The sequence below is a fragment of the Astyanax mexicanus genome, chromosome 6 (genome assembly GCF_023375975.1).
Source record: "Astyanax mexicanus isolate ESR-SI-001 chromosome 6, AstMex3_surface, whole genome shotgun sequence".
In the NCBI taxonomy this organism is placed as follows: domain Eukaryota; kingdom Metazoa; phylum Chordata; class Actinopteri; order Characiformes; family Acestrorhamphidae; genus Astyanax; species Astyanax mexicanus.
Window position 1 is genome coordinate 38,404,304 of NC_064413.1, and position 22,245 is coordinate 38,426,548.

At 36.8% G+C, this 22,245-nt stretch overlaps 2 protein-coding genes across 5 annotated transcripts; one reads left to right on the forward strand and one right to left on the reverse strand.

Moving 5' to 3' along the window:
* Positions 1-4,242: 4,242 nt before the first annotated feature.
* On the reverse strand, positions 4,243-10,317 carry mrs2 (magnesium transporter MRS2). 2 transcript variants are annotated; one of them, XM_022673476.2, is made up of 12 exons: positions 9,597-10,317; positions 8,721-8,797; positions 8,556-8,621; positions 8,347-8,383; positions 8,134-8,246; positions 7,781-7,954; positions 7,419-7,549; positions 7,087-7,203; positions 6,806-6,958; positions 6,274-6,391; positions 5,791-5,904; positions 4,243-5,029 (listed from the first exon to the last, which is right to left on the reverse strand). In XM_022673476.2, exons 1-12 carry the CDS (start codon positions 9,796-9,798, stop codon positions 4,958-4,960), a joined length of 1,374 nt encoding a protein of 457 aa, XP_022529197.1. In that variant the 5' UTR covers positions 9,799-10,317; the 3' UTR covers positions 4,243-4,957. The 2 variants fall into 2 exon arrangements, with proteins under 2 accessions (XP_022529197.1, XP_022529198.1); XM_022673477.2 differs by lacking the exon at positions 8,556-8,621 and having other exon boundaries at positions 9,597-10,315.
* A 1,035-nt stretch (positions 10,318-11,352) lies between these two features.
* LOC103039510 (cleft lip and palate transmembrane protein 1-like protein) lies at positions 11,353-22,236 on the forward strand. Of its 3 annotated transcripts, XM_049480035.1 has the most exons (18): positions 11,852-11,971; positions 12,533-12,691; positions 12,855-12,949; positions 13,838-14,027; positions 15,282-15,403; positions 15,507-15,594; positions 15,691-15,808; positions 16,010-16,104; positions 17,203-17,287; positions 17,568-17,671; positions 17,760-17,804; positions 18,007-18,057; positions 18,168-18,250; positions 18,338-18,372; positions 18,480-18,535; positions 18,625-18,669; positions 18,777-18,892; positions 20,590-22,236. In XM_049480035.1, the coding sequence occupies exons 2-18, from the start codon at positions 12,632-12,634 to the stop codon at positions 20,672-20,674; spliced, it is 1,473 nt and encodes a 490-aa protein (XP_049335992.1). In that variant the 5' UTR covers positions 11,852-11,971; positions 12,533-12,631; the 3' UTR covers positions 20,675-22,236. The 3 variants fall into 3 exon arrangements, with proteins under 3 accessions (XP_022529199.1, XP_049335992.1, XP_049335993.1); XM_022673478.2 differs by lacking the exon at positions 12,533-12,691 and having other exon boundaries at positions 11,353-11,971; XM_049480036.1 differs by lacking the exons at positions 12,533-12,691; positions 12,855-12,949 and having other exon boundaries at positions 11,891-11,971.
* The last annotated feature ends 9 nt before the right edge of the window (positions 22,237-22,245 follow it).

Sequence of the window (22,245 nt, forward strand, 5' to 3'; positions counted from 1 at the left end):
AGGAGGAGGTGGTGAGAGGTGGGAGATGGTGGGAGGTGGGCTGCTGCTGCTGCGTCAGGACTGCCGCGTGCTTAGCGTTTAAGGCCTGGTCCCAATGCAGGAGATGATGATGCTCTATCCCTATTAAAGGGCACATATCATGGAAAATAAAATAAAATAAATAAATCAAAGAAAAATAAATCTTTTATGGGTTGATTTCCCAAACAGGGATTAAGCTTAGTCTTAAAATAAAATCTCCATTCAAAATGCTGTAACGTTAGAGCCCAAGATTAGGATTAATCCCTGTCTGGGAAACTGTCTCTATAGCCCTATCCAGACAGAATTAGTTTCTCAGAAGGACATCTGAAAAAAATATTTCACACTTTTACTCAGAGATAAAACTTGAAAATTGATAAAACAGGTGGACCAGTGAGTTTTTTGGCTTCTCGGTCGCGTGACATTGTATTTAGTAACTCCTCCATTTCCACCCACAGTTGTGTTTAAGTGGATCTCCGAGGAAACGGCAGTAGACAAATATATGGAAGCCCATTTCCACCACCTGAAGAAAAAAAAACGTCCTCAACTAAGTCATCTCATAATTATGACTTTCTATCTCATAATTATGACTTTCTATCTCATAATTATGACTTACTATCTCATAATTATGACTTTCTATCTCATAAATATGACTTACTATCTCATAATTATGACTTTTTTATCTCATAATTCTGACTTTTTTTATCTCATAATTATGACTTACTATCTCATAATTATGACTTAGTATCTCATAATTATGACTTACTATCCCATAATTATGACTTACTATCCCATAATTATGACTTACTATCTCATATGAGATAGTAAGTCATAATTATGGGATAGTAAGTCATAATTATGACTTACTATCTCATAATTATGACTTACTATCCCATAATTATGACTTTTTTATCTCATAATTATGACTTAGTTGAGGACGTTTTTTTTTCTTCAGGTGGCGGAAATGGGCTTCCATACAAATAGCTATTACATTAAACGCAAGATGACGAAACTCAGAGATGTTTGTCCGGATGGAAATAAAATTACCGGACGTCCACGAAGTTCAGCGAAAAACAGTAAGTAACTTTCTAAAAAACTAATCCCAAGATTATTTATTTGTTGTAACAAATCTTATTGGCAACAAATCTTAAAAATGTAAATTTTCCTTTAAAGTGGTGCCACATTTATGAGGATCATGTATTTGTGTAAACCCATTTAAGTTATGGTTATTTAAATCTACTCAAATAATTTAAAGTAATTTATTGCCTCATATGAATTAAGTTTTCAAACTCTTTTTTTGTAATTTATAATACTGCAAGGAGTTATTCATATTTTAATTCATACAGCCAACAACACAGAGGCCAAGCAGTTAATCATAATATATGATCTACAAATTAAACTAAGGTAGCCTGGGGGGGAAATCCCTACACACTGATGGTAAATGTCAGAAAATGGGGGGCCCTCCCTGTACGCAAATAGGTTGTGCCAGAAGCCAATGGAAAAGAAGCTGCCACTGGCAACAGACTCGGTTATCATAAGTTGGTTTAACTCAAAGATCTCTGTTTGAATGTAAATATGTGCCCATACATTTTCACCTCATTTAAAACAGTACTGTTTAGAAATATTCAATTGTATGTAAAACAAAGATTTAATACATTTGTGTTCAAACAACTTTTGGGTTTACAGTGTATGTGGGCTGCACTCATGAAAATTAGCCAAACAGCTTATTTTGCTGTTGCTATTGACACTTTATTTGAGCTTCTGGTAGTGGTACCCTGATTGGCACCTGATTGGCAGCACCTGTAATCATGGGCTCTGCTACAGTGGTCAGTCGGTGTTTGCTCTAAGAATCAGCAAGCCACGTTTGACTGATCTGTGGGCCTGTGCAATAGAGCAACTTTTTTATGTTCTAAAAAACAAAGTTGTGGCATTATTTGGAGTGAGCCCTATAGTACCATGTCCAAATTGTGGGGGATATTGTGTCCATATAGGGGGGGATATCAGAGACAGGCCGTGAAGTGGGCATGTCAAGAAGCTGACACCCTACTAAGATCGTTAAACACCAAACAAGTCAACAGCAGAATAAACTGTTTGGCAATAAAGAGGATTTGGTCATTTTTTTATAGGCACACATATTCAGCCCTACTGCTCATCCCACAAACGCTCTGTGCCAGTAACTATCATGTAGCATTGCTAAAATTTTAAAACATACTATTCGCTGATCAGTCCATATGCATGAAAACTAAACTTCAAAACCCACAATTATTTTTAATAATTTTTATAAGGTTATTAAAAAAAACTGTATTTGGTTACAGCCACCTATTAAACCTAAAGCATTTTAGCCTTTACTTTTCCCACTTAGACTGAACCTATAAAGAAGATTTCAACCTGAGCTGCTTTTTAAATGAAGCAACCAATCAGAACAAAGCTCATTTACTTGTATAGCGTTTGGTTCATGCACTTAAATTTGAATTATGTTACACAGGTAGAGAAACTAAGTGTTAGCAGTCTTATTGGTGTAGCGTGATGGGCTTGCTCAGCCAAGCAATTAAACCCAAGTATGACTCAGAGAGGCTGTGTTGTTATCCACTACACCACACCACACCAATGATTTACATATCAGACTGAGAAAATTACTTCAGTCAGACAGGGAACCCCCTCCTGATGATTCATGGGGAAAGAACTTCCGCAAAACTACAAACACCCCCCACCCCCAGGAACTGTGCACTACTAGACACATTATACAGACAAAAGTATTGGGACACCTGCTAGTTCATTGCTTTTCCTGAATTACCCTGCTTTTGTTGGAGTAACTGCCTCTACTGCTTAGGAAAGACTTTCTACTAGGATTTGGAGCATTGCTGTGTGGATGATGTAACCAATAGTTTCATGATTATCTATAACTAGCTGTGGATGCACATTTGCTCATCAGTGTCAGCAATAACTGCAACTTATAGTAGCTAAATCTGTTCATTAGCGGGGCTGCCACAAACATCTAGACATATTGTCTCACAACTGTTTATGCTCCAAAGACTGAACACATATTCCAAACAGCCCTAATCTACCAAACATTATTATGCCCTCCAATAAGCTCCCCCAATATTGATTATGAGGGTAAAACCCATTCAATAATAATCCTTTTACTAACTGTATAATAGTTTCATAACAAAGATTTCAAAATATACAGCTCTGGAAATAATTAAGAGACCAATTCAGTTTCTGAATTAGTTTCTCTGATTTATAGGTATATGTTTAAGTAGAATCACCATTGTTGTTTTATTCTATATATACTACAGACAACATTTTTTCTATAAAAAATGTATTGTCATTTAAAACATTTATTTGCAGAAAATGAGAAATGGCTGAAATAACAAAAAGATGCAGAGCTTTCAAACCCCAAATAATGCAAAAAAAAAATAAAAATAAAAGCAAGTTCATGTTCATTAAGTTTTAAGAATTCAAAAATCAATATTTGGTGGAATAACCCTGGTTTTTAATCACAGTTTTCATGCATCTTGGCATGTTTTCCTCCACCAGTCCTACACACTGCTTTTGGATAACTTTATGCCACTCCTTGTGAAAAAAAAACAAACAGTTCAGCTTGGTTTGATGGCTTGTGATCATCCACCTTCATCTTGATTACATTCCAGAGGGTTTCAATTAGGTAAAATCAAAGAAACTCAAAAAAGAGATTTTCAAGTGGTCTCTTATTTTTTCCCCAGAGCTGTATATTGACGTAAAAAAAGACAACATGGCAACAATATCCAACAGTCACTAATGTCCACAACATTTCTCAAATTTACATTACAGATACTATAGTATAGAACAGTATAGAACCTCGTTCTAACTTGGGTAAAGGATACAATACAGTTTACACCTAGGAACTTAGAGAAGCCACAAACGAAAGAGCGGTATGTTTAAGCTGCTTTTATAACAGGCAATAAACCAGCTTTCTGGTCAGTCACTGAAAAATTTCAGAGTAAATTACAGAATACAAACTGTAACAGAAACAACACTTACTTGTGGGGTTTGTCTCTCTCTGCTGGACAAACTGTGCATTACATTTTCTCAAAATTACACGACACATTCCACATTAGCAGTACGAGTGCGGATCTTGGATAAGAATTCTTTCTAATGGTCATGTCTCTTATCATCATGGCAGATCCTGAATCAGCACTAATGCTTTATAAATATACATCAAAGACATTATTGGCCAAAACACACACATTTTATTTAGACCTTTTATTTAAAGCTATGCAACCACTGGCATAGGAGTTCCATTATTTATAGTAACACAGAAGCAGCAGAACACACTGACAGTCAGGTGACATAACATCTTCATGTCAGAAAGAGGTATACACTGGGTGTCTTTTACAGTCATAATCATGACGAACACTATACAGTCAATAGCATTTCACACACCTGTCAAACCAACTCCATGTGAGAAATGTCCAAAAACCAATACCTGCTTAATAACATACACAGTCAGTAAAAAGTGTCAAGGTGAGATAACGTCTGTCCACAAAATGTGTAAAATCTCTCATACACATACTCAGCAACTCACAACAGGATGCAAGAAAACTGCTTACTTACAAAATGTGCAGTTTGGACCAAGTTGTACTTTTCAAGGTTCAAGGTTTATATAAAAATATAAACTAATTAAATATGAGCACTTACAACCTGACCAATGTCTTTCCACAGAAGAGGGATTTACTGCTTTAATATTCAAGTGTCCCAAACATTTATTCTGGTCTTAAATATTTTCTTTCTTACTTTCTTCTCCTGCATATTATTTGAACAACATAAAACCACACTTTTGCACATTGTACCAATACATCTACTGCAATAAACAGTACATTTACTGTTAAAGGGGAATCAGTGAGAGAAAGAGAGAGACAGACAGACACAGACAGACAAATAGAGAAATGCTGCAGTCACTCTATCATCTCACTCCAGGTTTTATCTCTGTCCCTTTTAAAGTGCTGATCTGGTTTTTCCTCCAAACTGGTGGGATCTGTAAGAGAAAGATAAAGTCTCAGTTACAGTGAGTATGAAAAGCAGAAGGCATCATACAATTACAACATTTCAATATACATTACAAACCCCTTTAATCATTTCAGTTTTTCAGTTCAGATTTGTCCATATTGACCCTTGAACTGATTCCATATATGATTTGTATCAAATTAGGAAACAAATATTGGGTGAAATTAACGAGATTCAGTTTTCCAAACAAAATACATACAGTGTGATTTAGAACTTTTAATATACTTCACAAGGGTGAGTAAAAATATATTTTTAAACAGTCACGAATGATCGACAGAATACAATTTTTTACTGGCTTGCCTATCAGTTTTAAAGATGCCACCAAGAAGGCAGTATCATCATACTACTACAACAAACAGCTCACTTAAATATAAATGTAACATTCTAAAGTTTTATATCAACAAAGTGAATAATTTCACAAGCAGAATGAAAGAACAAGTAAATCTTTATACTTTGTGAAGTATCTTAATATAAGCAGTACCAACAAATCAAACTCTCATCTCCAGTAAGTTATTGCTGTTAGAACAAACCCCAAAATTTCAAGATAATTAAAAGTTTACTGGAGCATAAGATGCATTTTTATAGTATGCTTATAGCAGATATTAATAGTGTTGAGGTCAAGGCCAGGACAAAAATCAAGAAAAAATTCTTCTGTGCTATTTAACTGGGTATGCTACAGCATCTGTTATAGGATCAGCTGTGAGATATTAGCTAGGTGTATGCTGTAATTACTGGAGGAGGTGAAGATGGCTCCAAGTGTCGTCCCAAGAAGGACAGCAGGCGTCTCCAGATTAGACCACTGCCAAGGAACATTAATCCAGTCACCAGCCAAAATACACGTGGATCCTGCAAACACACCACACACATGCACACACACACACAAACACATATACACTTAGTTTAAATAAGTTCATGTCCACCAGCAAAAAGTAAACAATTGCTATGTCCACTGTATAAGTAAGCAAGCATACATGATCAATACAGAGTAAAAAGAGCATATAAAACTTAAACTTAAAAGCTTAACTACACACCACACCAGACAACAGTGAACACAGTCCTCTAATCTACTGACTTCATTAGATCACTTATGTTACAAACAGATCATAAACTATTTACGAACCTTTAGATTTATGGATAAACATTTATAATTGCCAAAAAAGATCTTAAATGTAACAGGTTAATTAATAACTTGTTATTCCTTTAAAAACGACTTACTTCTTCAAAGGAGGATTCCAAATTCATGCCAAAGGCCACACCCATCAGGCCAAATAATGATAGAGAGAAGGTTCCCATGGTGAGCTGGAGGTTCAGGCGCATCATCACATTTCGATGACTAGTGCAAATGCAGAGGCAGAAAGACAATAAAAAAGTACTGTTTTTTTATTGCGTCATTAACATCAGAGTCAAGTGTAAGAACATTGTTGCTTTCTCCTCAAAACACTGTTACAGTGCTAGCAAGAGTTTCACTGGAAAAAATGTGTGTGTGTGTGTGTGTGTACGAAGAATACACTATGGGAAGAAGGCATCAGTCTGATCAAGCATAGCGTCTGTAAATGTCCTGGAAATAGTTCCATCAAAGGAGGTCCCACCTTGCAACTATCAGGACTTGTTAGTTGCGTGCCAGATGTCTTGGAGGCAGACACCACAGAACCAGATGTCTGTACATGTCTTTAATGAAATGAGGTGTTTTACTACACATTGTGTTTATGTGCAGGTTACGGTGAGAGACCTTTTACCAGGTACCTACCTGTCCAGGTTGATGAAGATGACACTTTCTGAATCATCTATGAGGCCCTTTAGCTCTCGTGTTTTATTTCCCAGCTCCTCTGCCTGCATAAAATAATTCTCCAGCAGCAACTCCATCTCATGAGCATGATCTATGCCCAAACTGCTCTGCTCACTGCCTCCACATACAAGCAAATACAAACACAAAACACACAAACAATATCAATTATGACATTCAACACTGGCTTCAAATTATTAGAGATTAAACTAGCAGCAATTAAACATGACAAACATTTCACCTACAACACACGGGGGTCTGTCCATTTGGTGAGACACAGCTCTTCAATCAGCTCATCTTCATCCAGAATCTTCAGCAGGCTGTCCTTAAATACTTTAATGTCAGTCTCCAGTTCTGAAAGGCTAAAGAAGAATTCAGCTGGTGATAAAGTGTTTTTAGATTACATTTTGGCAGCAAGCTGATATCAGACTTCATCCGAAAAAAGCAACCAACTAAAACATCTGCTAAAAGATACTAATTTACTAATTTAGATTTTATCAAGCCAGATACACAAATAAATAAGCAAACAAAACAAAAACACATTACAGACTACAAGGCTTTGTATGTCTTCACCAACCTCTTACTGCTGAGAAGAAGCATGTGTAGTTTACTGCGGTCTGCAGACAGAAGCTTGGGGTCCACCAATGACTCCAGACAGTCCATAATCTGAGGCTGGACCTCATTTAACTTTGCCTGAAGTGTGTTTATCTGTATCATACCACACATACAAACACTGATCACTGTTTTCTAAACAAAACTGGCAAACAGTTCCAGCAAATTACTACAGGATTTGGAACTATACTGTATGTCCATTATAAGATAATATATTTCTGACTCGGGTTAACTTTTAAAGAGAACTACTTCTAATCAATTTAGTCGACAAGCCCTACTAATCACTGATCTCACCACAGATTCAAACAACAGATATCTTGTTTTTACCCTGTGCTGCAGAATGGCCTCCAAAGCTCGGAACTCAAATGGCAGTGAATAGGTGACCAAAGCTCCATCCCCTGCTAACTGCGGCCCCAGCTCCAAAACCAGCCACTTCTCCAGACCCAGCCCACGAAAATCCAGCACCAACAAACACTCGGGAGTAACTACTGCTTTTAGTGACTGAGAACAGACAAAAAAAAAAAACACAGAACCAGAAGATGATTTTCATTCAGTCATCTGACATAAAGAATCACCATTGTAAATCCCTGTTTTGCTAAGTGCTGAACTTTATCTTTGCTAATAATGCATGCTATTGTTTTCTGCAAACAACTCATTCTGAATGAAAAATCAGAATATACCTCCATGCGAATTATGATTGTATTATTTCGTGATGTGATGCTGGTGAGGTGCTGGAATCTCAGATCTCTTGCTTGCAAACCAAGTTCCTGGTAGAACTCGTTTTTCTTTTTTTCTGAGGAGAAAGCACAAATAAGTCATGCAACATGCCTTATGTCCAACAAAACCACTTCAATTAAATTTAAGTGATTTAAGTAAATAGTAAAATAACTTACCAAACGTAGTGACATTTCCGTCTGGCTCAAATTTCATCTGTTAAACAGTAAAGAGTCTTTTTAACACCAATGGCTAAATAATTTTTCAGGTGCCATAAGCACAAAATCTTTCATAGTTACAACTATACAACATGATTATTAACACAGAACTTCACTGTAAGAAGCCCTAGTCACTGTACTGTAGCAGAATGTCATATAAGCATACATACACCAATGTTGATACACCAACAAAGACATGTTTTGTTTGTAACTTCTACTAGCCTTGTGTGGGTATGCTGAAGGACAGAACAATATCATTTTAGTTCGATTTGACCGCTAAGGTACCACACCAACCACCATCACAACCACCACCACTATCTACTTTCTGAGCTTACCACAAGAAAATCAGGGGCCACACTGGACAGGGCTGCTGCTTGGGAAGCATCTGTAATTCTTCCACGATAGAAGAAGGCTAAAGGGGGAAAAGATTTTAAGTAAAAATATATATATATATATATATACATTTACTTTAAAGTTAAATTTAATTTTGCAAGACAAAAATAACTTTATATATAGTACTCCTATGAAGATTTTAAACTTATAAAATTATTTGTATTTTGGTCAGTCAGTCTGGGTTTGTTTTTTTCATGATGACAGAATTCATGTCATTAATCTGATATTTTTTTGTTGTTGATTGACATCAATTTTAACCCTTTCAGATCCTGTGTCCATTACCATAGATATTACGTATTTTAAAGCTTCTCAGATTTAACTATTTATATGTTTCAGTAAAATTAACACTTGTTCTATTCTATAAACTACGGACAATATTTCTCCCAAATTCCAAATAACAATATTGTTATTTAGAGCATTTATTTGCAGAAAATGGATGAAATAACAAAAAAGATGCAGAGCTTTCAGACCTCAATGCAAAGAAAATAAGTTCATATTCATTTATAAACAACAATTACTAAAGTTTTATCTATAAGGAAGATTTCAGAATCAATAGTCAGTGGACTAACCCAGATTTTTTTATTGGACAGAGACGATGTTTGTGCCTTACAGAAAGAAAACGGCATTTTTGTTTTTACATCACTGGAATTTAATTCAGGTCTGAAAAGTTTACCACGTGTCTAAACAGTTCACCTGTAAAGTACTGACTTTACTATGAAAATAATTGGCGTTTAAAGTGTCTGTGCACTTTCCACAGTGTTTCCACAGTATTTAATAACCTGATGAGGAACAGTTGACGGTTAAAGAGCAGAACTTACCGCTGTGGTGCGTGAGCGAGTCCTGCGGGCGGATATGGCTGTGTTTTCCTCCGCACAGCGCCGCCGCTGCTGAAGGGCGAGCAGACAGGCGGCGGGTGAGCAGAGGTATTGACCTCTTTACCGATAAAGGTCTTTGTCTCCAGCATCTCGTAGAGACAGTAAACGGGCTCTCACGACAGAACAGCCGCATACACGCCTCCATTACAGGAGAAATACACGGCTACCTGTCCACCTCACTCCTGATAACTACATGATAACTACAGTTAACTGAGAAGAAGTCCGGGTACAGCCAGACAACATCTATTAAATATCTAAAACACGCGGCTCCAGGAGTTTCAGCCCCGCAGTCCCAGGAGTCTCTCCGCTGTTTGTAACAGGCGGTTTAAAACACTAGCTTAGCTTAGCTTAACTGTTTATCTGTTAACAGCGGTTCTCCATGCTGTCAGTTAGCTAAGTGTAGTTAGCTGTAGCTGTGTAACTAATAACAGCGCTGCTGTCGCTGCTCTCTCTCTCTACATTAGGGTATATCGAGGTGTTTAAACAAATAACTCGGTAAATAAAACAGTTCCCCGCTCCTCTGCACAGGTTTCTTCTCTCTCCAGAAAGAATAAAAAGTTGGTAAGTGTTTTCGCTGCTGTTGAAGACCAGAATGCACCGGGGCTCATGGAGCCGGTCTTCTTAACCCCTCACTGTCCAAAACCAAACACACACACAGCTACAGAACCGCCACATGATAACGACTTCCGCCTCTGTTAGCCGCCAGAGGGCGCTCCAGAGCGAGACTGTATGAATGAATGGGCCTCTATAGAGCTTTTGTGCAGATATACAGCCCTGGAAAAAATTCTGACCACCTCAGTTTCTGAACCAGTTTCTCTGATTTTGCTATTATATTGTCATTTAGAGCATTTATTTGCAGAAAACGAGAAATGGCTAAAAAAAAAAAAGATGCAGAGCTTTTAGACCTCAAATGATGCAAAGAAAACACGTTCATATTCATAAAGTTTTAAAAGTTCAGAAATAAATATTTGGTGGAATAACCCTGGTTTTTAATCACAGCTTTCATGCATGAGTTTTTTAAATTGGTAAAATAAAAAAAAACTCATCATTTTTAAGTGGTCTCTAAATTCTTTCCAGAGCTGTATACTAAATACACTACTCCCAATTTGCAAATAGTAAATCATTTTTTAAAAGTTAAATTCACTCATTTTCACACTGTATGCTCGTACCACTAAAAAAACAATTTCAGATATTCCATACATTGTAAAAAAAATGTTTTTTTGCACATTCACAATGTCTCTTTAGTATTTTTCAGATATTGCACAAATGTAAATAGGAATTTTCATTTTATTTATATGTGTTATAAAGGAATTTTTGTTACTTTTTTCTCTTTATTTTGGAAGGTTGAAGGTTGGCTCCAACGTTCAACCTTCCGAAATTCATTGTATTTCATTGTACATGATAGATAGATGGCTTTTTTAGTGTTTAAATCAGTGCTGCTGTGATCAGTTCTTTTGTAATAGTTAAAAGTAGTAAGTAGTATCCAGTAGATATTTAAAATACACTTAAAATACTTTTAAATGGGTTATTTTAGGTTTAGAATACATATATAAGAAAATAAGTAAAAGTCAGTTTTTAAAGTAATGAGACGCTATTAGGCACAGCATTCTAATAAAGACCCATAAACCAATCAGAGCATGTTATGAGCAGGCCTTTCATTACCCCGCTGAAGGCTGAAGCTGCTGGTGATGAATGGGTTAACACGTGGTTAACGCGCTGTAGGAGCAGCAGGGAGCTGGACAGGCCGTCAGCTGCAGTAGATACAGCAGAGCGGACCGCAAAATGGCGCTTTCCGCCCTCACCAGCTAGAAACAGCTGAACATAGCCGCTGATTATCAGAGATAGAGGGGTCTCAGTCTATCATACGGTTAAAGAAACACAGAATGAGCTCGATTAAGGGATTTTCCAGCGCTGTTCTGTTGCTGGTGGTGGTGGTGGAGGGGACGCCCTGCTGTCAGCGTGTGTAACTGCAGTTCAGCGCTGCTGCTCGGATCACTGATTCTCAGCTCCAAATGGAAGATGTTCTCCTCCGCTCAGAAGATGAGCTGAAGATGATAGGGGTCCTCTGATGCTTCGCAGTTAGAGATCAGCGCTTGTTTCATTTATTCTTAGTCGAGATGTTTCCGTCGTGCTATTCTAAGCCGAAGAACGGCTCCCAGTTTAAGATGTCCTACACCAAAGTGATATTTGGGGTGTTGGTCGTCTATGTGCTCCATACGTGCTGGGCCATCTATGGCTTTGTGCACACCAAACCGTGCGACCCTAAAAAAGGAGATGACTGCGTTACATCTTATCTCAGCGCTAAACCCAGACTCCAGGTAATACCATAGATCATATTTAACACCCTTCCATATATCATCAGTTCATGTGTTGGTTAAGAGATTGCATGTGTTGTAATTTAAGTTAGACATGTGATGATGGTGGTAATGGTGTGGCACAATAGGCAGCCAGTCAGTCATTTAGTGAGCTATCACACCATGCAGGAGACAGGGCTTCAATTCCTGATCTGGGTGACTATTGCTGGGCTACACTAATAAGAGTCCTTGGGCAAGACTTGTCTATAGACACTACATTGGCCCACCTGTTTAACAGCAGTAGCCTTCATAAGCCCTATCTGGACAGGATTAGTTTCTCAGGGGGTTCTGGAGTAATTTTCTCTTTTATCGGGGGTCCTCTGTGATTTTATTTCCGTCCAGAAGTCGGCACCTTGATTTAACTAAGCAAGTGATCTGGGGTTGTTGCAGTTGGTCAGGTCTAGGTTCAGCAACAGTATGTGCTGAAAGAATGAGGTCAGTTGACTACCTGACTATACTGAATATAGACCAGGTCGTTCCATCAATGGATTTTTTTCTTCCCTAATGACACGGTCATATTCCAAGATGACAATGAGAGAAAGAGAGGGAGCTTGAGATCATCATTTACACACATGGATTGTTCACCACAGAGTCCAGACCTTAACCTCACTGAGAATCTTTAGGATGTGCTGGAGAAGGCTTTGCACAGCGGTCAGACTCTACCATCATCAATGCAAGATCTCGGTAAAAAATAAATGCAACACTGGACTGAAATAAATCTTGTGACATTGCAGAAGCTTACTGAAACAATGCCACAGTGAATGCACGCTGCAATTTGGCCAGGCAATCAAAAATGCCATACTTTATTATGTAAATATAAATAAGTGTCTTGTTCTGTACATTAAAGCTCAGCATGTACTCGAGTCTGGACCCCAGTGACGAGGCTGGACATAAACTGCTGCTCAGAGTGGACAAATTTGAAATTCATTCCAAGCTTGAAAGGCAAGTTACTCCTTGTAAGTAAATGCATGAACACTAAAGGTGTTTAGGTTTATGGGGATTCTGCATGTTTTTTTGCTACTATTACTGTTGCTATGGTATTGATCATTATAATTTCTCTGACATCCCAAATGTCATCAGACATGGGACTTGTATCTTGTCCTATGCCAGAGATGCTTATCCAATCACACGGATAATTCTAGCCAAACATCATTAGTCACCATCTTTACCATCTACCACGCTGTCCACTGTGGGCTGCACTGCCCTTTATGACATTTTCACAGAACATGCACAACATTAATTGCCCACTGAATATTAGAAATGGAATTTCCTATTAATCTGGTACCCACTATCTGGCCTCACTTGAACTTCTATAATTTACGTCACCTTGCCATGAGCAGCATTGACCAGTGTTCAGCTTCACTCACAAGAAAAAAACTCATACAAGGTGTTAAAGGTGTTGAGCATTTTCTAAAATATAATGCCTGTTTTTACAAGTGCAAAATAAAGCATTTTTTATTTTGCTTTAATGCATATATTGTTTGTTTGGTTGGGGTAAAAAAAATAAGATTGTTATAAAATATTTTTAAAGGTTTATAATTGGTGCATAACCAAAGAACACCTCTTCTTTGGTTATGCTGGAACCAACAGTGTATAGCACTTTTACATACCAAACATTTTTCAGTGAAGCAAAGAAACATACATTTGCCATTTAGGGCACATTTAAGTGATGTTAAGAGATTATTAGATAGTGATGCTGACAGATTATTTGATGGAAAAGTGATGTTGAGAGATTATTGCATGGAATCGATTAGTTTATAGAGTAAATAGTCCTCCTCTCTGTATTACATGCTGTGTTTTACAGTACTGTATACACTCCGTTTAAAACAGGACAGTAAGCGTTTCATTGCCTGAACTGACCCATAAGAATGGCAGCCTCCATGCTGTGGTGTTTGTACACAAGAGTGGAGTATCACCGTGGAAGGACAGCAGACACGTGCGTCTCGTTGCTCGTCTCACCGCTGAAATGCTTCCTCCCTCATCTGCAGCCACCCCTGCCTCCACCAGAGACTCTCAGAAGGTAATACTGTGAGCTACTCCACAGTGAATTTCTGATGATATCTAAATCTTCCATTACTCATTAGCCTAGATCTAAAACAAGAGGCCCAGTTTCTTCATACAGAATTAGAGCTCGCTGTCTTTGTTGGTGTGTGCTGTAGGTGTGTTACAATATGCAAATCAATATTAATTATCTTTTATAACCCTGCACAGTTGAGTTACTGCGTGTTATTGATGAATAAACTTAAAGCAGCACTAGGTAGGATTTCCTTGATTTTTGATCTTTTTAAAGAAGTAAAATTACAGCTTGAAACTCACTGCAGCGCTACATTGAGCTCCTCTGAGCTCAAACCAGACTGTAAGTTTTCCGAGGCGGCCCCGACCAACGCTCGCGAGAAGATGTAATTTAGGATAATAAATCCACTACAAGGTAATATGCCTTTACATTTCTTGTCCACAAATCACTCCTGAATGTTGATTTGTTCTTTCACTTTTAGCATATTATAGTTTCAGAGGCTTAGATGAATAGAGTTATGTAGTTTGTACAAAAGAGAAAAAAAAGACTAATTTTGTGCATGTTTTAAAAATGTTTGACTTTTCCTCATGGAGAGGATGTTAAAGGGTTAAGGGGATTATGAGACAATTCAGGCTGTAACGGAAATTCAGTTAGATTGAATGCTACTTAAATAGTATACAATTGTATTATAATATATCTGTTTATACTCCTTTTTATATAGGAGTATATTATATAAGAATAGCTTTAAAATTTAAAAGCCCTCCCATCTTGTTTTAGCAATTTAGACCTTGACCAACAGAAATTAATGTTGGCATTTCTTCATAATTTCTAAAATCTAATCATATAATATAATTGCAGTATTTTACATGTACTTATGTGGCAATGTTTAGCTACTTTCAATTTTTTACTATCAATTTTGAGAAATCTAATATTTATTTCTATAGGGTTAAATAATTATAGGTTTAAAAAAAAGGCAAATTATTTTAATGCAGTACACCATGCCTCACCTAAACCCAGTTTTTTTATTCTGGAGTTCAATAAATAGACTGTCAAATATGCGTGAAATGTGTCCAAATTCCAGTTTATTTCTTTCACCAAATCTATGAAATAAATGATACCAGCATGTTTATGGATATCACTGTGAGCTGCAGTTTGTCTGTGAACTTTGTGTATTGTTACCTGTATGTACTGCAGTTGCCAGATCACAAATATTACTGGACATGCACTAAAGCCTTTCTCTGTTCTTTCTTCGACCTGTAGAGAACAGAAGACCAAAGACTTGTGACGTACTGGAAATCTCGAATTTCTCTAAACATGATGACAGAGGACTTCACTTTTAATAACGCAGCAGTGCCCAGTGACCTGCGCAGATACATCAAAATGTGAGTCCCATAGTTGTTAAATAGTACACAGGGGTTTAGGTGAATCAGTTTTTCACATTTATCATATCACACCATGTTCTAACATTTCATTGTTTCTCCTCAGAGTTGAAGACGGAAAGAAGGAGAAAAAGAAAATTTATCTGCCACTTTTACTGGTTGATGAAATGAGAAGCAGGATAAAGGACTTAATTGTATGTCAGCTTCCAGTTTCTTTTACTGAAAATGGTCACTTTGGATGCTTTTTGGTGCTTTTGTGTAATATCTTGTATTTGTTTGGTTCTTGTAAGGAGATAAATAGCACTACAAAAGCAGTTCCATTCACCATATCGTACGACACAATCACTCTGCGGAAATTTAGAATATGGATCCACGTTCAAGCTGTGATATATTCACTCAAACATTTTGGTATGTCCATTAAAAATTGTATGCGGTATACATTTATTTAACTGTAAATAAATTTAATCTGATATGATAAATCTATAATTTAGTTAACTTTTCAGAACATGGAGATACATTGGTTTTGTCTATTGAAACAATAAATGAAAACGTGTATGTCGACTATTTTACTTTTCTTCATGTTACTAATTTTCTTTCTTTTTTTTTTAGGATTTTCTGAGCAAAACCTTGATGAAATTAAAGCCATGTTTGTTGAGACAGGCCTTCATATCTTGGCTTTGTACATCCTGGTGCCTGCGTTCCATGTGAGTGTATTACTGTTATCTCAGTGGATATGTAAATTTGTTAAGGATATAAATGTGATCATAAAAGTATACTTACACTATATGTTATACATACACCAAATGTTTGTGGACACCCCTTCTGATCAATGCATTCAGCTTTAAGTTGCACCCATTGATACAAAATAGCACTCTCTCTGGAGCAGATAAACAGAAACCAACAGGCCCTGGTCTTATTGTGAGGCATGAGCTAAATATATAGTATATAGTATATAGTATATAGTAGGGTATAAAGCCTCCTGAGAAATTAAGCAGTGGTTCTCTAGACCACACAACACCAGTGACCAAACAAAAATTTCTACCTACAAGCCATTTCACAGAAACATCTCACAAAACATGATTATAAACAATTCTTCAGCTGTCATGTGGGGCTTTCTGGCTCTGCAGTCTGTAAGTTGTTTGATTGATTACTGTTTCTGCTTAATACAGTATTTATACTTAGACAATTCTCAGAAGGATTTAGACACAGGAAAACAACAACGAGTGCCAAGCAGTGAACTATACAGTGTTTACTACCTTACCCAACTGTAATGCAGAAACTGTTGGTGACTGGTTAATATAGCATATCTTGTGGTGTTATAAAGGGTAGTACTGTAGGGAAGACGAAACTGATGTTAAAAATGATAAACTGTAGTTCTGAGATTAAAGGCCTAAAATGTAGGCTGGAAACGTTATAGATATCAGTCCTTAATATTTTAATGCAAGCAGATTTTTTACGGAGGTCATCTAGTGTACAATCTCGGGCTGCTTTTAGTACCCTCAGTAATACCTGTACCACTGTTAAGAACCACTACTCTAGAATAATGCTGATACACCCAATATTTTAAATTCAACATCGTGGCCTGACAAATGCTCATGTCACTGAACGCAATCAAATCCTCACAGCAAATTCTAGTACAAAGCATTCTATAGACAGTAAAGACAGTTATACATTTACGAAAAAACTATTAACTATATAAATATCCTTAATTTTAGAAGAAACAATAAATGTTTTATTATTTTTAATTTGGATTTTCATTAACAGTGTTGAGTGTATTAACCACGCATTGCTATATTTTTCAGCTCTCCTTTGAAGTGTTTGCTTTTAAAAACGATGTGAGCTTCTGGCGAGGGAAGAAGAGTTTAGCTGGTATTTCCAGGCGATCAGGTGAGAAAAATGTGCATTAGTGTTAGTGAGTGAGGAGTTTAAGTTGAGTTTAAGCAGAAACTATACATAGTCCTAAAGCCTGTACTGCTCATTTTGGTAAAGCAAAATTACATTGTGTTTAATAGAGCACTGTTATTTTTAATTTCATTGAAAATGAAAGTAAAATAGACTGACCATAAAGTTTGTTTTTAATTTTTAAAAGCCACCAGCTAGTTTTGATGGCTTACAAATACATAAAACAGCAGAACTGCTCCATTAACTGACAAGTTTGTTTCTGCAGTGATCTGGAGATGCTTCAGCACTGTTGTGATATTCCTCCATCTGCTGGAAGAACAAACCAGCTGGCTCACCCTCATCCCCATGGGCATCGCTGCTTTAATCGAGGTACCAAAACAGATTTGTCTTTTAAATGCAAAACACCTTCATTAACAAGCATTTATACTAAACTGGACTCTCTCTATTGTTTTTATAGCTTTGGAAAGTCAGCAGAGTCTTCGCAATCCAGCCCAGATTTAAAGTAAATACTATTTTCAGTATGCTTGTTAAGTTTTTCTACAGAGGGGGGTCTTTTTAATAGTTACCAATATGTAAAACAAGCTGGTCTTTAATGCTCTTGTTAAATTTTGAGTTTTTGTTACATATGTAAGTGGAGTAGCCTGCATGGACTATAAGATGTATTTGTGATTTTTTGCTGCCTTACTCTGGTGTATTGTTTTTAGGAGGAGAGGGTAGATGACCTCGAGCACGCAACAGAAGAGCACGATTCCAAGGTACTGAATCTCTGTTACTGTGGACAATAAAGACAATGGAAAAAAAAACGAAAAAAAAAAAAAATACATTATTACAAAGTAACATTACTGTATTTTTTTTTCTTTCTCAGGCAATGAAGTTTTTGTCTTATTTGCTGTATCCACTGTGTATCAGTGGGGCCATATACTCCTTCCTTTATCTCAAAAATAAAAGGTAATCTGATTCTATTATTCTGTTTTAATGGAATTTCTTATTTTCTGAGTATTTTGGGGTATTAACAGTGTTTTGTGTTTTGACTAGTTGGTACTTTTGGATCATCAATGGTCTTGTCAGTGGTAAGTAAAGTCAGTGGTAAATATTGTTTTTCACCATTTTCCTTACAGTTAATTTTACAGTGTCAAATTAATGATAAAATGTTCTTACTTCTTTTTGTTTCATTTAGGAGTTTATGCGTTTGGATTCCTGTCTATGGTTCCTCAGTTATATGTTAACTATAAGGTTTGTTCACAGAACCTGTCAGCATGTATTACACAGAGCTAATGTTTAGAGATTCTGTATTTCAGTAACTTCTTTGCGATTCTTTGCAGCTAAAATCAGCCGCCCACTTCCCGATGTCAGTATTACTCTACAAAGTGAGTATAACTTATTCATTTTGATATATTCTTTTTTTTTATTATGAAGTTTCATGCAGGTTATTGAACGTTTAATAAAAATATGTTTGTCTTGTACATATCCTTAGGGGTTAAACACGTTTATAAGCGATGTATTCAGTGGAATTATATCTACTCCCGGCCCCCATCAGCTGGCTTGTTTCCGAGATGATGTGGTCTTCCTTATTTACCTCTACCAGCGCAGGTTTGTATTTGATTTACTACAACAGAACAGATTTGAAATTGAAACAACTATTATTATAAAGAATCTACAGCGAAATTTCATATTTCTTAAAACACACTGATGTACATGGTTACCATATTAATTATGTTTGAAGTTCAGTTAATAAGAATGTGGCACTATGTGGCAATATGAGTCTGAACTGCAGAACTGTAAAATTCATACACCATTAATGTCAATTCAACTTGATTCTCATTATAAACTCTTGTTAAACGAAAAAGAGAAATTGGACAACAGCAGTGAGGATGGTTTTCAGGAGCAGGGTAGTGAAGTAACCGACCTCAAATATTAAGAGTGATGCCTCTGTTTAAACTACATTACTAAATATTAAAAAAAGCTTAAAAACATATGATACCAAGTATGCAAACCAAAGGTGTGGCTGTGGCTAAATGACATGCCCTTTTACAGCTATTGCCAATTTATTCTCAGTGACAAGCCCAGCTAGAACTCTCTGATGGTTCTTGTGATGCTGTTGAAAATATAAACACAATTTTAAGTAAACAACTGCTCCTTTGTGCATGCACGTCAGTTTAAGAGCGTCAACTGTTCATAAAAATGCCAGACAAAGGTCACATTAAAAAGATAATGTAAACACCCTAAAATCAGATTCGGGACATTATAACAGGGGCCTCATGTACTAAGACTTGCGTGGACTTCCTACTAATTTGTTCCGTACGCTCAGAGCTGAAGAGTTCTGTACGCACAAAAAAATCCGGATTTATCAAACCGTGCGTAGGCAGAATCCCACGTACTTTCTCTTAGTACATCGCAATCAACTTAAAATTAAGCACAAGTACACAAACACATCACACCTGCCATGTCTCCTCCCTCAATGACGAATAGTATAATGTATAAAAATATAATAATAATATGCTAGAGAATAATATGCGCGTCAAGAAAGTTTCAAAGCCCGTAGCGTAGCCGCTGTCTCCTAAATAATTTAATAATAACCCATGTTTTAAATGAATTGTTCCAAGCTGGATAATAAATGCTTTCATTTAAATGCTTTAAATGAGTTGCTTAACAAGAAGCCACCCGTCACACACTCAGCTCATAATCTCATCCCAACCAGGCTCTTGGAAATCTGAAATGGCCTATAAGCCAGTCATCACCACGGGCAAAAAAAAAAAAAAAAAAACATAATGGTCACGGAAAATGCGCTTTCGATGAATTTGGCCATTAGCATTATTTTCCAATAATGCCAACGCTGCCATCTCCCAACAACTCCAGTGCAACATTTTATACATGTTTATATAATCTAGGGTAAGTGGGAACACGTTGAATGATTATTTCTGTAAGACAATGAAATTGTCTGATTAATTTACTATTTAATTGTCTGATTAATTTACTTTATTTTACCCAATAATGGCTTACTACAATGTGTGTTTAAAGGATATCTTAATAGCTGTAATTTCAATGCATCACCTCTAAGGGTCACTAAATGACAAAAACACAATACATACGTAAAAAAAAAAAAAAATCATACGTACGCCTGAAAAAAAGTGCCGTGGGGAAACTCTCTCACTTTCAAGTCACATTTAGTACATCTGACCGTGAGCGTGAAATATGCCGTACGCACCTTTAGTACATGAGGCCCCTGCTGTTTTTAATGTAGCCTAAATAGTGAATCACTACTCATTATTCTATTACATTCTTTTCAGGATTTACCCTTTAAACAAATCCCGATGTCGAGAGTACGGAGCGTCTCACAGGAAGAGATGTAAAGGAAAAGCACACGAGGACTGACCAAGGGCACGCATCACATGACGAATAAGACGAGCTGGAGCTGCATGCATGCTATAGCAAGGAGCCGATCACATATACACACACCCACAACCGGAGTGTGAACAGGGAAGATGATTAAACATCTGCCACAACTGCTCCTCTCTCTCTCTCCCTCTACAAAAGACTGCTGAGCCTGAGTCTGTCTACAGTCCGTTAAGAGTATTTACTGCATTCTACAGCTTGGATGACCACAGCTGCTCAAACCTTACTGCAGCTCTACTGCATGAAAGTATTCTTCTCTACTTTACAAAACTGGAGTTCAGTCTTACTTTAACCTTTTTCAGCCTGCAGGACATTCTACACATCAACAGGAATTCAACCTAATTTGTTAATATCTACATTTAAATAGGTTTCATTTTACTATGATTCATTTAACTTGCCTGCTACCGTATGCAAAGACTGATATATGATATTCACTACACTGATGACGAGACCTACTGAATTAAAATCACGGTACAAGATTAGTAACCTGACTACATTCAGCTCCAAGGCCAACTTCAGCTCAATATTTCTGTTTATTTACTGTCTACAGCAGAATCCTAATGCTATTTGTTCTGGTTTATACAGCAGAATAGAAACTGAATTGCAATAGGTTTATAGTTTACAGCTCTATAAACAGATGCTGCCTTTGTCTGCAGCTTCCACCCAGTGCCCAGCCAGAGACAGCTTCGTCACTGAGGTTCATGACAATGTTTGTTCTGTACAGTACTTGGGTTTAAAAAAAAAAAAAAAAAAAAAAAAAGAGAGAGAGAAAAAAGAATGAACTGTACTGTGTCTTTTTCTATACGGCAAGACATGCTTCAGTACCATACTTGAATAATATTTTAAATAAGCTTAAATGTCCAAAATGGGAACTCTCCAGGTCAACACTAAAGGTGTGCTTATTTTTAATGTCAAGTTCACACAATGTAAAGAGAAGCCAGTTTATGTCAAGTATTAGAAAATTCTCTTGTGTTTCATGACTTTTGCCATGTCCCACTGAAGCTAAGGAACATTGCTCTGACCTGTGAGACCTGCCTATAATTTTCTAAGAGGGTGTCTGAGAACACATTTGTGATCGTTCCGGCCGTGAATAAAATCACAGAGGACCCAGGACCCCAGGACTCCCTGAGAAACTAATCCCGTCCGGATCGGGGTTAAGATGTATTCTCGGTACACATTGGACACTGGGGGAATGTTAAATGATGGTGGAATTTAAAACGCGTCTCTTTGCCATTAGAAGGCTGGTCAGTGTTTAGCCTCACAAGATAACACCTCAACTTATACAGGTGTGGACATTCCCAAGCTGGCCCATGAGGAAACATTTCATTATTAGTTTACATTGTAAGATATTTGGCATTTCAGTTAAAATATTTATTTATTTATTGTTTATTTATTTATTTATTTTGGACTGTGGATCAAACTGCAGTTTCCTTTCATTATCAGAAATTAATTTAAATGGAAACTTAATGAATTGACTTGAGTTGAATGTTTCACTTTCTCTGTAATCAGATATTATTCTAAAATAAAACAGCAAAACTTGATTAGGCCCT